The 15,277-nt window shown below is 40.1% G+C and overlaps 1 protein-coding gene across 13 annotated transcripts in view; it reads left to right on the plus strand.

Moving 5' to 3' along the window:
• The window catches only part of Ddhd1 (DDHD domain containing 1), a 70,106-nt gene that overhangs the window by 31,294 nt on the left and 23,535 nt on the right, over positions 1-15,277 (plus strand). For 7 of the 13 annotated variants that reach the window (XR_013109402.1, XM_034497512.2, XM_034497509.1 and 4 more), the window contains 4 exons: positions 8,501-8,629; positions 8,965-9,112; positions 11,792-11,898; positions 14,329-14,435. Coding sequence is in view for 12 of the 13 variants with exons in the window: in XM_034497512.2 (XP_034353403.1) it covers positions 8,501-8,629; positions 8,965-9,112; positions 11,792-11,898; positions 14,329-14,435 (491 nt within the window). In the remaining variant the exon portion in view is untranslated. Of the gene's footprint in view, positions 1-4,705; positions 4,760-6,267; positions 6,370-8,500; positions 8,630-8,964; positions 9,113-11,791; positions 11,899-14,328; positions 14,436-15,277 lie in introns of all 13 variants that reach the window. The other 6 variants (XM_076931183.1, XM_034497505.2, XM_076931180.1 and 3 more) reach the window with 2 other exon arrangements.

Below are 15,277 nucleotides of genomic sequence, written 5' to 3' on the forward strand. Positions count from 1 at the left end.
AACACGCTCTGGTTCTGATAGACTGGAGCGGACCAGTCTTGAAACCTCTTGACTTGCCCTAATAGCTGTGCTGCCGGCTGAATCCTCACAACACAAATAAGCTAACAGCTAAAACACAAGCAAGAGGCCAACTACTGCAGCGGAGGCAATGGGTGAATATCCACCCGCAACGAAAGCTTCCACCCCAGGCATACCTTCCAGAGGTGTACCTCGATCCTGTAGTCTTTTAACCCGCCCCGAGTCTCGGGGGGCCTTCCGCAGCGCCTTGAAATTCCCGGGTTTTCAGCGCCAGATGTTCCGCGCGCCTCCCGTGTCCCCTTTCGCCCGTGGAAGAGAGACACGTGAGGCAGTATTCGGGTGGTTACCACAGACGAGGCTTTACTTGTAACAGCAGAAGCGGAAAAGGCGAAAAGACAGGAAGAGGCTCTGCTTAAATACACCCTAGAGTGACGTATTCACTTCTGATTGGCTGTTCACTCATTACCCATAATACGCCCCAGGATGGGCAGTGACTTTGGCGCTTTTGCCTTTTTGCACCTGCGCAGTTAGTTGTTTACTAGTGGGGAGGACACGATGTCCGCGCCATCTTGGAATGGAGGATGTATCACCGCTGACCACGGCTTCCTACATGTTTAGGCATGTGTGGTGGTGCCAGCCCTCAAAGCCAGCTTAGTAGTCTCTGTAGCAAGTTCCTGGGCAATTAGGACTACATAGAAAGACCTTTCTCAAAAAAAGAGAGAAAAGAACAGAAAGAAAAGGAAAAGAGAGAAGAAGAAGGAGGAGGAAGAAGAGGAGGAGGAGGAGGAGGAAGAAAGAAGAAGAGGCAGCAGAAGCAGCGGGAGGGAGGGAGGGAGGGAGGGAAGGAAGGAAGGAAGGAAGGAAGGAAGGAAGGAAGGAAGGATAGAAGGATAGAAAGAGAACTATTTAAACTATTACACTGTCATTTCTAGAATGATTCCCTGAAGATCATTAGAAGAAATTTTTTCTTTTGCTGTTGATCTTTTTTCTTTTGTTGAGACAGGGTCTCATGTAGTCCTACGTGGCCTTGAACTCTCCATGTAACTGAGGATGGCCTCTAACCTCTACCTCCCAGGTGCTAAGATTACAAGCACACACCACCACTCTTAGTTTAAGATAAAAATTTTAGCTGTGTTGTGGCATAGGTAAAGATTTGTCATATTGTTAATTCAATTCATCGTAAATATGATTTTTCAGTCCTTTTACCTACTATTTGGTATTATGCTAAATATATACTCAGAGGTTAAGTTGTGACATTTAACTTTGAAGATCCTGGGAAATTTTTTAGTATATTTGAAAATTACAGGTGATGTTACAAAAACATGTACCCTCCAGAAAGCCAGCAGTTAGGGGAAAATACCTCAAATTTAAAATATTTAACAAAAACTGTATGTTCCTTTAGATTGTTTTGCCTTTCTACACTTCTGAAGTTTTCTATTTTACTCTTTTTGGACCCTTTTCACCTAGATCTTTTCATGTGTGATGATAAAGCATTGACTCTTCCTTTGTCGAGGTTATTAATGCCTCCAAGTTGTGCTGGGCACTTTTGTGGGAGAAATATAAAAGCATCTCCAGGATGTCTTAGAGAAGTGAGAGCCCACAGGATAGGTACAGGATGGTCAGTGCGAGATGGCGCTGTATACAGTGGATCTGAACAGGCTGAATAAGTGCCATGGGAGTTACTAACAGGCTCTCTGTAGCGTCATCCAGTAAATACAAATGTTTAAAATCTGGGAGCAGAAAGTCAGTAGTATTTTAGGGAATTACAAAGAAACTAAGTTCTTACCTACAGAAGCATTAGAATAAAATACTACTTCTCACCTTTGACAGTGTCTGTCTAGTGTAGCTGCTGCCTCCGTGGATTAGATATGTTTATGTTTTACCGCCTTTAGATTTTTCATCCCAGTGTCTAAATGAACATTGAATTAGATGATGTAAGTCTGGTATAGCTATCCAAATGAAGAGAGCCTACAAAAGGATGATCATTGTTGTGACTTAGGTATTTGAAACTACAGTGAAAGTGCTCCCCTCCCTCACCCAGTAGCTAGGAGAAAAATTGTGTGTGTGTGTGTGTGTGTGTGTGTGTGTGTGTGTGTGTGTGTATGTTCCCGTGTCTCCCCCACCCCCGTCTGACTGTACTTCTGTGCACACCTGGAGGCAGGAGCCTAAGAGGGTCAGAAGAGGCATCTGATCCCCTTGAACTGGAGGTACTGATATGTGCTGCCATGTGGGTGCTGGGATCCAAACCTGGGTCCTTGGCAAGTGCAGTGAGCACTCTTAACCACTGAGCCTTCTCTCCAGCCCCAAGGCTAGAGAAATTTTATCTAACATGGTGATTAATCTGAGTCTATTCATGCACTTGAGACGACTAAATATTCTGTAAACACATTTAGTGCTGGATTACAGTTTGTCTAGGTATATACAGTAGTTTTAAAAGTTGGCCTAAATGCATTAATAATGTGTATCATGCTGGCCACAAAATACACAACCTTGATTTCATAGTAAAAAACCATAAGACAAACTGAAACTGAGGGCTGCTCTACCAAATAACAAATAAGATGTGCCTGTTCTGTTCAGACTTGGTCACAAGCAGGAGCAGCCTGAGGAGCTGCTAACAGCAAAATGTAATCAGGATGGGATCCTGGAACAGAAAAACTGTTGATGGAAAAAATGGAGAGCTCTGAATGAATCCCATAGCTGGCAGCTGGGTGCCAGTGTTAATTGCTCACCTGTAATAACTGTACTGCAGTGACACTATGCTAGCCCAGTAGGAAGCTGACGCAAATTAAGATGAAATACTGAAAATCTTCAGTTAACACACACACACAACAACAAATCAAGAAAGTGGGAACAGAAAAAGAAAACCAGGTGGGAACAGATGGGAACCAAAGGAAAAATAGAAAAGTGATAGGCCTGCGTGCACCCATGTCAGCAACTGTGGTCAGAGGCGGAGGCTGGTGGACTTGAAAAGGGTGTAGAACCTGCTTGTAGTCCGGATGCAAGTCACACAAAGTGCTTGCCTCACATGAGTAAGGTCCAGGTTTAATCTTCACCACCAAATAATTAGCCACACAGAAATCCTGGGTCCTGGGTCAAAAGAGCAAGGAACGCTGAGGCTACAGTGTCAGGGATGCTGTGAGTATATGCAGCTGGTGAGAAGTCAGTAAGACCGCCCTCTCTTGAGTTTGAGGGTAGCCCTGTTCCACAACAGCTAAGGCCTATCTTAAAGAAATTAGGAGGAGGTGTTCCTGCCCGCTAATCAGCTTTCTCTTCTGTTTTTGATGGCTGAGGATCCCCATCTTCTAGTTTGGAGTTACAATTTTATGATTTATTTTTTTTATCAGTTTGTTTAATTTACCTGAAGTCCAAGAAAGAGTGCTGGAGTTCTGATGTAGTTAGCAAGTTTTGAGATGCACAAGGCTACCTGCTTTCCCTGAGAGTAAGAGTTTTCCAAATCAGTGCTATGCATCATGGGACTTGTGTGTGTGTGTGTGTGTGTGTGTGTGTGTGTGTGTGTGTGACCAAGTCTCCTTTCTAGTTTATTGTCGCTCATCTCTTATTGTTTCGTCTATTGCCTCCCTCTTATTGTCTTTTTATTATCTCATTATTGTCTCCCCCTCTCCTCTTATTGTCTTGTCTATTGCAAGGAAATCCTGGGTATTTATAAGCACAAGCAGGGGAACACAGCTGAAGACTCTTAACCACGTGCACCTTGCAACTGGAGTCACTAAACAGCAAAACAAGATATGTGGGATAAACAAGATGTTTATCAGAGTGTGCTCAGCTGTTGTAGGCTGTTGAAAAACAAGTCTCTTGTCAGGGTATATGGCTCGAGATGTTTGCAAAGTTGATAGCTGCTTTCTGCTAAAAGTCAGCTCCCAACAAATCTTCCCAATCTAGGCTTGGGACTTTTCTAGACCAGACTCTGATTGCTTGAAAAGGTCCTCAGCAAGAGGTCATTTTAGGCAGCCTGCAGAAGCCCCTACCTAAAAAAGAATCAATCCTAGTTTTCCAGTCAGTTAGTGTTCACAGAGGGAGAGGGTATTGTGTGTTTCTCTTATAGGAATAGTTAACCTGACCACTTGGTGGATAAACCTACTGTATTCAGAGTTACATGGTGATTAAGGTTTCTTTGCAAGATTAATTAGTAAAGAAATGAGTCTGAGTAATTTGACGTTTCAGAATTTTCTGATTACTGAACAAAACTTTACTATGTAAACATTTAATTAAATGTTATCAGCTTATAAACTAGCATCTTCAGATTAATGAATGCATGCATACTGATGCAGTAGTACATAGGAACTACTATACTTTATATTTAACAAAAGGCAAAGGAAATAGAACTTTCTAGAACTTAGATATCTTTTACCAATGAATGATCTCCAGCTGATAGTTTGCAAAGGCTTTTCTTCTGCTAAAAGAGAAGTAACCCCTGTAATTCTGTGTTTGGCATTAAAAGAATTAAGCTCTCTAGCAAATGATTTCCAAGTGGAAATAAGAGTTGAAGGTAAAGAAGCAGACCATTCAATTTATAAAAATGCTTTAAATAAGTACAAGTTTCTTTTGGACGTAAAAAGCTGTCTAACGGTGTGTGCTTATCTTCTTAGAGTCATGGTATTGTTTTTGAAAGGCAAGAATTCACTTTGTGTCTTGACCAGCTTTCTGAAAGTGCATGATTTTATATCAGGTGGCCCATGTGTGTCCCGAGAGCTGGATTTGGTAAATGTGGGATTTGGCTCAGGTTTGTTTTACTGCTAGACCTAAAAATTTAGTCTTTGTTTCTTTGTGTAGTAAATTACCAAGTTTGTGTCTGTCTGACCCTCTAGCTGTGTCCCAGCTTTTTCCTAGTTTATTTGGTTTATTTGTTTGCTGGCCCAAGTGCCTCTGTTCCTAAATGACCAGAAGGCACGTGAAAGAACGAGAAGGGAAGAAGCCTGTTTCCATGTTCTTTTCTACTGTGTCAGAAGGCATTTAATAGTTCTGCTGTCACCCAGCTTTTAGCCCAAGTTTATAGTCCTACAGCCATCTAATTGCATTGCAGATGTAGAAATTAATGTGTAGGTATAGTTTTTAGTGCCTTGTAAGAATTTTATAAAAACCCTTATTACACAAATCTTTGCATATAACTTCAATTGTATATACAACAGAAATGCAAGTTTTTTTATTTGAACCATATTTAACTTATGAATGTTGAGTTCATGTAAAAGGGCGTGAGGGTGAAAATTGAATATATTAGAATATAAATTTTAATTAAGTCATACACATTTGGTGATTTGTTAACTGAATAGTAAACTGCTTTATAAGATTCCATTTCAAATGTACTAAAATAATTACTTGAACTTAAGGAATGTTATAACAAAATTCTACAAGGAACATGTTGGCTTTAAGACTGATTTGTCAAATATCAATTCTCTGCCTGGCTCTTCTGTGTTGTCTGCGTAATGCCGACAAGGCATCACAGTGTACGTCTGCGTAATGCCGACAAGGCATCACAGTGTACGTCTGCGTAATGCCGACAAGGCATCACAGTGTACGTCTGCGTAATGCCGACAAGGCATCACAGTGTATGTCTGCGTAATGCCGACAAGGCATCACAGTGTATGTCTCCTAATGCAGTTATTTTTGTTTTATTATCACTAATCTTTCCAAAAGAGATGGTTGAAAATAGAGCCTTCAATTTGACTTTCTTGAAAATGTTTTCACTTTTAAGTCGTCAACAGCTGTCTCAGTCATGAAAGGAAGCCTTGCTCGGAAGCAGTCTTGAAGCCATCATACCTCAGTATGGGTAGCATTCAGTGGATTGTGGACTGTGGTATCTCAGGCCAGCTGAATCAGCCGTTTAAAACATGGTTGTATTCTCAGAGTGTGTATCACCTCTTGGCTATGCCGTGAAAATTTGGTGATGTAAATAATCTTCAGTATCATAAAGGTAGAGAAAATTTCTTAGCATTCAGAATGCCCTGCATTTCTTACAGCTATGCAGAGGTATTAAATGATGATCATGTAATTGTCTGTCATTGGTAAATTTAGATTTGCCTTTGTTCCTGTCAATAAAAGTAGAACACATATATTTGATGGACATTAAACTAATTTTTGCTTTACTGGTTTTTAACTAGGAGTTGCATTTTAGAAAGCATCTAGAATAATGTTTGTCAAATGCAGTTTTTAAAAGTTAGGACGAAAAGGAAGAGGCAGAATAGAAAACCTCACTTAAATTTACTTTGAAGCTCAGTGTTTTTGCTTTCTTAGTTGTCTACCACCTCCCTCCCTTCTCCCTCCCTTCTCTGTTCAAATGGAGAGGATATAAGGAGAGCACAGATGCCACAGGTCTTAAGCGAAAGCGCTCCCAAGGTACAGTAAACCTGGTTCTCTTCTGTGTAGCTTACGCCCAGCCTTAGAGCAGTTGCTTAAAGCATAGAAGTACTAGCTTTTCTAAAAATGTGTCTGTTGTGCTGTTTGGCTTAGTTTTACATTATTACACATATGTATATGTTCATTTGTGTCATATGTATATGTTCTTAAGATGTTAAGACAATATATAAGTGGTTTTCAGAGAAACAGAGTTTTGCTAGATTTTACTTTTCTCTAAATATTTGATCAGTTTCAATCTTTTAAACATATGTAGCCCAGAGCTATTTCAACAAAAATTTGCTTTGTAAATGGTTATTAAACCCTTGCAAAAATTTTAACCCTTTTAGCTTATAAAAGGCTTTGTGTTTAAAAGTCTGACCCTGTGGTTGCTTTCTGTGAACTAAAGCTATTAGTGTATATTGTATTAATTGAATCTTAAGTCCTGTGAGACACACACAAACACACACACGTACAGTTAGTGACATATCCTGAGAGATAAATAACATAGTTGATTTTCATAAAACTTAAATTATTTGTAATGTAAGGAGTGCATTTTCTTCTAGTGTACTGTGTCTCCTCATGGGGAAGATGCTGCCTGAACATGCCTTATAGTCTTGACCACGACTGAACCCTCTTATTCTTTTTTAATATTCATTTATCTTATGTATATTTTCCCTGCATGCATATATACGTGCACCATGTCATGCCAAGGACCCTCCCACCCCACGGAGTTGCAGACAGTTTGGAGCTGCCATGTAGGTGCTGGGAATTGAACCTTGGTCCTCTAAAGGAGGAATTGAACCCTGGTCCCTCTAAAGGAGTTTAAGCACTAAGCCATATCTCCCACCCTAGAACTTTATCTTTTTTTAAGATTTATTTGTTTTATTTATATGAGTATAATGTAACTGTCTTCAGGAACACCAGAAGAGGGCATCAGATCCCATTACAGATATTTATGAGCCACCATGTGGTTGCTGGGAGTGGAACTCAGGACTGGAAGAGCAGTCAGTGCCATCTCTGAGCCATCTCTCTAGCCTCCCAAAGCCCCAAAGCTGTATTTATTCTTTTTTTGTTGTTTGTTTGTTTGCTTTATTTTTCGAGACAGGGTTTCTCTGTATACAGAGCTATATTCTTAACTTGAGGTCATTTGCAACTCATCTTCAGGTAAAGCAGGTGTACCCTGCTAGTTAATAGTTTTTGAGCAAATTAGTCTCTTTCTGTGTCAAGTTTTTATGACTAAAGTGCAGATACAGTTTTTGCCATAGTGAGATTTCAAAATGATAATTGGACCCAGTGATGATAAATACCAGCTTTTGGAAGATAAGGATATGAGTCTCTTGCCTAAGTGCCCAATATAGAGGAAAATTTAACCCTTCAAAATACATGCATTGTCAAATTATGAATTGATAAGAGTAGATCAATCTTTCGGTCATTGCTTCTTCACTATTACTGGATTCACATATGTGGCCCACACTCGGAACATTGTATTTAGCTCTGGAGATGCAAAAGTAAGCAGCTCACAGTGCCTACCTCGTGTGCTTGGGAGTTCCTCATCTGCACTGCATTTAAGTCCTCGTGCACATAAGCATAGCCTTAGTTACAGAAATGCAGTAACCATGCCGTGTAGACATTAATTTCTTCTTACGCCTTCATTTTTGTATTTCTGCTGTGATGAACAATGTCAAGTGATAACTGGCCTTAATATCCAATCCCAATGTACCTTATATCCTAATACATTATTATCTTCTTACTAGTTTTTTTGTCTCACATTGAGTAAAATTTTTACATATCTTGCTATTTTTAGTAAAATCAACAAGAGGGACAGAATTAAAGTTTCTGTGTCAAGGCTGTTGAACACTTTTAAGTAGGTGCATATCCCTCAGGAAGAGGAGCCATACCATGGGGACGCAGCTCCTTAATAATCAAAACCATATCAGCTACATACACCTGGCACTCTGCTGTTCCTTGTAGCATTGGTGATCATTTATAAGGTTCTATGCATTACTTAATGTGACATAAATGTTTTTAGTGACATTTTCTCTACTGATTGAGAAGCCTGGGTGTTAGAATGTCTTATACAAGGAAGATCTATCTGTCTTGGAGAACTTAATTCTTTTCTTTTGTACAACAGCTGTTCATAGCTTCAAACTGAGTCGGAATCACGTGGATTGGCACAGCATGGATGAAGTCTATCTCTACAGCGATGCAACAACATCCAAAATTGCGAGAACAGTCACCCAAAAACTGGGCTTCTCTAAAGGTAATCACAGTTCTATGGTACTGTGGCTTGTCAGGATTTGGGGGATCAAAAGCAGACAATTCAGATTCTGTTTTTAATTTATATTTTAAATAGTTCAGTGACAAGAACCCTAGTGAGGTGAAACTTTTATCAAGGTCTGTGCACTCACTCATTAGCTCAGAATTAGAAATTCAGAATACTCTGACAAGGACAGGAAATGCCAACATATGTTATCTTACAAAGTATATTTCCTCTGTGTATACCCGATGAAATACTTTTTTATAGTCTTATTACTACTTTTTCTTTCTTTAAACCTTTGTGGAAGTAGTAAGCCTAGGGCTGTAATTTCCCCACAGCCTCCAGCAGTGGGACCAGACTTCACAGAGGTTATGTAGAAGAAGCCACACTGGAAGACAAGCCGTCACAGACTTCTCATATTGTGTTTGTTGTACATGGCATTGGACAGAAGATGGACCAAGGAAGAATCATCAAAAACACAGCCATGTGAGTACTGTGTGTACGCTCTACACCGAGTCCTGCCTACGGCATATGCAGGTACACGGACGCTCAGCTCCATGTTCCCGGCACCGGCTCTCTAACCTCAGTGATGCTTCTGGACCAAACCAAGAGTAACCGTATCTAGATGAAGTCTGACTTCACCCTCTGTTGCAGGAGAGGGATAAGAAAGCCTTACTCACTGTATTTAATTGATTTAAGGTCAACATCAGAAAAAGATTTGATTTTAAGTTTGTTCCTTACTCTATGAGCTTCAGAAATTGAAAGTGCTCAAAGTTGTCCAGCTCTGAGATGATTAAAACTTGTTTAAACTGACAATTTTAAATATACTCTACCCACTCATTGCTCCAGAGGAAACAACTCTGGACTTTTACACAGAAGTCAGTGCATACTAAGACACAAGGCCCGTGATTCGCCTCCTTAGTTGACACATACTTAGCTTTATTCTAAAACATCTTTAGAAGCTTCTCAGCATATGTGTGTGGGGATTTGTGTGTTTCAGAAGTTTTAAGTGCTGTGTTAACTGGCTGTTAGGGTTAAAGGTCACACCATAGATTTGGCTCTTTGCCAAAATAAAGCAGACTGATGAGCACAGACTTACAGTGCCCGAGAACAGTCAGTCACTATTGAAAGCACAACAGCTGTTCATAGCTTCAAACTGAGTCAGACTCAGTTTATCAGACTCGGAGGCTACCAGCAAAATTTTTTATTCCTAAAGTGAATGCTGTCTGATGCTAAGAATTAGATCTAAGTAACCTGTGTACATAAGCATTGAGCTTGCTACACTGTGAAATCATGGCGCCCACTGGAAGATTAAAAAACAGTGCAACTCAGGTTGTGTGGCGTTGGACACTGGCACGCTTTAATTCTTCAGTCTTTTGGTTTCTGTTATAGGCACCTCATAAATCCAATTCTGACTTAGTTTTATGATGAGTCATGTATTACTTGGCACAATGATTATGTCCTGATACATCCTTTGCTTAGGTATTGAGGACTGTGAGAAGTAGGTTTGCTGACATAACCTCCCTGGGAGCTTTAGTACAAGAGAAGTTTAATTTCTTCAGGTACAAGTGAGGCCAATCTTTGCACACTCACTGACAGCTGCTTGGCCTCCATATCTCACTACCACCTCACGGGGTCTGTACAATAGAAAGACCATCTTAATAACATCACATGGATGCAGTTAGCAAACAGACTATAGGAAACTACAGACAAGCGGTGTGGGGTGCGAATTAACAGCAGACAGTTGAGACCTGTTTACCCTCTGCAGGGAGCGGACCGTAGTATTTGAAACATAAAATAAATATAAAATGTTTTAATGTTATAAATATATAAAATGTTATAATAGTTTTATAATCAGCTGGGGACAAGGTCACTGAACTACATCTTTGCTAAAATTAAAATTTACTTAATTGCAACACCATAATATTGAATAGATGTTATTTTAGAAAAATATTCTATTTAGAGATAAGAGAGCTGGGATGTAGCTCAGTGGTAGAGCATTTACCTCACTTACACAGGGTGTAACTCTGGTAAGGCAGTTGCTTCAAGGATTTGAAACCTTGGGTTAGTGTTTGCACGAAGAAACTAGAAGCAGAAATAAAATGATACCGTATCTGTGTTTCGGTTTAAACCATGCCAGGAAGATGTAGCTGTTGAAGGGATAGCATGAGAGGTTTTCACAGCGGCCTGTTCACCATCTTCATTGTGTTGCATCAATCATAATCTTATCCATGTAGTAAAATTCACATAACTGAGAAAAAAATTCATTGATACCTTAATTTTTAAAGTTTAAAAAAAAACCCTGCAGTTCTCATTATAAAGAAAAGATAAGGGGCTGTGGATCATAAAGAGTGCAAGAGTCAGAGGAATGATTGTACAAGATGGTGTCGTGTAGATGTGATAGGGAAGGCACACCTGTGGAACCTTGGCAGTATGGCTGCCTGACCAAGACCCGAACCGCCACACCACCACTAGATATACCAACATGGATGCTGGAAATCTCATGAGTGCCCGTCACTAGAGGAAGAGCTACTGACAATTAACTACTTTAGAGGGAGGGGAAATTAGTCATCTTCAGGAAGAGCCCCCTAATTGGTTATCCAGTACCACATGGTCAGACCTGAAATGATATACACATAAGCAACACTAAACAGACCTAGTAGGCTGTATTTATACATTTTATTTGTGTGTTTGTGTGTGTGTGTATCTGTAACAATAATAATTCAAGAAAAATAGGCCATAATTTGAGAGAGAGAGGAGAGGCGAGTGCTAGGATATAAGAGATGCTGGAGGGAGGAGAGGAAGAGAGAGAGGAAATTATCTAATCATATACTAATTAAACATAAAATAGTTAAAGGAGCCGCAGTGAGATAATCCATGACTGGACGGTGCGTGGAGGTGAGCACAGTCATGGACACACTCCCTGTGCTCACACATCCCCAGGAGCCAGGCCATCTAGAATGTTCTGTACGTGGGAGCAGTTCAGGTCCTCATGACAGGAACGTAATTGAGGCAGAGCAGTGCTGAGTTGCAGCTTAGTGTCGCAGTCAGCCGGAGACAGCTGGACAGAACTGCCTGGAGATGGACGTGCAAGGTATTTTAACACGTGTTTGAAGTTATCCTCAGAGTTTGTCTTATGTTTACTTGTTTACTTTATTCTTTTAGGATGAGAGAGGCTGCAAGGAAGATAGAAGAAAAGCATTTTTCCAACCATGCGACACATGTTGAGTTTCTGCCTGTTGAATGGCGATCAAAGCTTACTCTTGATGGAGGTATATTTTGTTTACAATTGAATGATTTTAGCCAGTGACAAACATGTTCTAGAATAAATATACAAAGTTTTAAAAATATTTTGATAAAGAACAAAATCCTAGCCAGATGTGGTAGCATATGCTTTTAATCCCAACACTTGAGGGGTAACGCAGGGTCTCTGTGAGTTCAAGGCTAGCATGGTTTATATGACAAGTTCCAGCCAGCTGGACATACATACCATGAACAAATCTTTTCAGTTGTCTTAGGGTATATTCACTTTTTGTTCCAGATTATTCAAGAACATATTTGAGGGGAAAAATGTTTTTAAAATTACCAACATTGACTTTTGTCTTTGGACTGCCAAGTAGACTTCATAGATCACTCTGTGTGTGTGTGTGTGTGTGTGTGTGTGTGTGTGTGTGTGTGTCTGTCTGTCTGTCTGTCTGTCTGTCTTTTGTGATTTGGAGGTAGAGGGAAGAGGTTTAGGCCTCTATGATACCAGCACCTACCTTCCTCATGGTGCTACATATATATACATATGCCCTCTCATTTTCCAGTTACTTGGGGTTTTTGTTGTTGTTGTTGTTTTTTGGGTTTTTTTTTTTTATGTTTGTTGCTGGTCTACAGAAGAGCACTTATTTTTGCACATAAATCCTCTATGTCATGACCTTGCTAAGTTGATAGGTTCTAATGATTTTTTTTGTATTTTTTGTAGCCCAGGTGGCCTTGAACTCACAGTCTTCCTGCCTTAACCTCCTAAGCCCTGGGATTCTGGGCGTCACATAGTGATGATAGTTTTGAAAACACTAAGATAACTGGAGGAAGCCAGCCAGAAAGATCCTGTTCTTTCAACTTTCAATCATATAACAGTGAGACAGCAAAACTGCAGGCGCAGAAAACAAGCCAGGGACTGCCAGAACTTAAGGCAAACCATGGAAGTCCTGGTTGCATAAAACTGTACAAGTATTAGAATTCATAAGCAACTTTACTCTGCACAAATTTCAAAATAAAAGCATGCTATCGCAAATACCAGTGTACTAACTGGTAGTAAAAGGGTAAAAGCAAAGATTTCCATGCTGCTTACAGTCTCTGCACACAGTAATACATGGAGAAAGGATGACAGGCATAAAAAATCGAAAGCATCAGTTCTGGCTTACAGGTCACGTGCTATCTGCTCAGAATACACACACAAAACAAAAAATACAGAAAATCATTAGAACCTATCAACTTAGCAAGGTCATGACATAGAGGATTTATGGGCAAAAATAAGTGCTCTTCTGTAGACCAGCAATAAACATAAATAGCATCAAAAATGCAATACACCATGAAATAACTTACATATACAACTTTTATATAAAATATGTAACTTTAAATAACTTAATTTTATACATTTAAATATTAAAGTATAAGTACTATTAAAATACAGAAAATTTAAATACAAAATTGATTTTCTCATTAACTGGCTGAATATTCTAGAGATGCTGACTCTCACATTGGTCTGTAGATTTTCACAGAATGTGGTAAGCTGACACTGAAATGACCATAGAGCAGAGGGCCCAGAATAGCCAAGAACTGAGTCAGGGAGTCATGTCCTCCTAGGTGGCTAGAGCGACTGAACTTTTGAAATTGAAACACTTCAATGTCAGGACAAAGCTGGGCAGATAAATCAGGGCTGCAGCACGTGCCTCACACATTCCTGTGCTGAGGCTGGAGCATGATGACAGAGCAGTGTTGCAGCCCAGTGCTGAAGCTGGTTATCCGATGGGGGAAATGGTTAAAAGGAAAAGATAACTGCTTTATATATCAGCTGGACCAAAGGCTTAGCATGAAGACCATGACTTTCAGCACTTTAGAAAACATTTGAGAGAATAGTTCAGAGCACATAGTCTTAGTCTTTATCGTGGTGTCTTCTGGTCCTTACTGTGCTGTGCTAAACTGCAGACTACATACACACTAAACAGTCACTGAGCAGTGCAGGGCCTAAGGCTCCGTCCTCCCTTCTGGACTTCTCTAAGCACTACACAGCTACACCAGTGTCCCGTTTCTGAGCCCATAGTGGGTTCGTTCACCTTTGTTTGTATCTGGGATCTGACAGTGCATGCCCATAGAGTCATTGGGTCACCAGAGATAGATAAATATGAAGCATAAGAAAAGTTTTATTTGTTGCCAGTTTTTTGTTAGCAGTGCCAGGATGCCAGATGAACATAGTCAGGCTCAAGGTAAATAGAACCCAAAAAATTAATAATGCCCCTCTTCCTTTCACGTTCCTTTTCTTTTTGTGTCTCTTTTTGTTGTCTTTTACTTTTTAGTTTTTGGGTTTGTTTAGTTTCATATTTTGCAAGAAGGAAGGAGCCCTACTGATGCTTACTATTTAAATACCGACTTACTTTAGGAGATGTCAGTGTCCCTGTAAGGTTGTTGAGTTTGGTTTGGTTGTTGTGCTCTCACAGACACTGTTGATTCCATTACCCCTGACAAAGTGCGAGGCCTGAGGGACATGCTGAACAGCAGCGCAATGGACATCATGTACTACACCAGCCCACTTTATAGGGATGAGGTAAGCGTCCTGACCAGCTGGTCGTGTTTGCTATACTTTACGGTGACAGCAGATACATGCTTTCTAATAGTGAATTTGTCAGCTCCAGACCAAGTGTTTCACAGATGGGCCTGGCCTGATAAGACCAACCGCTTGGTGCTCCTTAAAAATACAGAGAAAGGCCAGAATTGGCAGGGCACACTGTTAGTCCCACACTCAAGAAGCAGAGCTACACAGTGAGACCTTGTCTCAAAACAAGGCAAGAGGGAGTACATGGTGGTGCACACCTGTATTCCCAACACTCAGAAGACTAAGGAAGAAAGATTGCCATGAGTTCAAGGCCAGTCTGAACTACAGAGTGAAACCCTATCTCAAAAGATGATAGAATAATAAAAATAAATGTATAATATATACACATATAATATATACACATATAATATATACACATACACACAGTTAACTCTGTGTGTGTGTGTGCGTGCGCGTGCGCGTGTGCATGCACGCACAGGTGATTATGTTTACATACATGCATACACTTCCTAGTCATGTACACTAAAATAGCAAAGAAACAAAAATACCCCTTATCACAGTGAACACACCTAACATCCAGATGTTTGTAGTACTATTTTTCTCATAAAGAGAAATTATAATTCCTTGTGAATATAGCTGATTCAGAAACCAAAACATAAGTAGTTTATGACATAAGCTAAAGAATTGCTCAGACAAATAATGGCAGGTGACAAGGATAGGAGCCAGTGCCTGGATCTGAAGCTGTTTGGGCACCCAGGTTGTAACTATGACTACCAGAATTATTACTACTTGTAATGTGGGGATAGAATAATGACAGTGCAGTAAAAGAGGGC

Source organism: Arvicanthis niloticus, chromosome 3, assembly GCF_011762505.2.
Source record: "Arvicanthis niloticus isolate mArvNil1 chromosome 3, mArvNil1.pat.X, whole genome shotgun sequence".
Lineage (NCBI taxonomy): Eukaryota > Metazoa > Chordata > Mammalia > Rodentia > Muridae > Arvicanthis > Arvicanthis niloticus.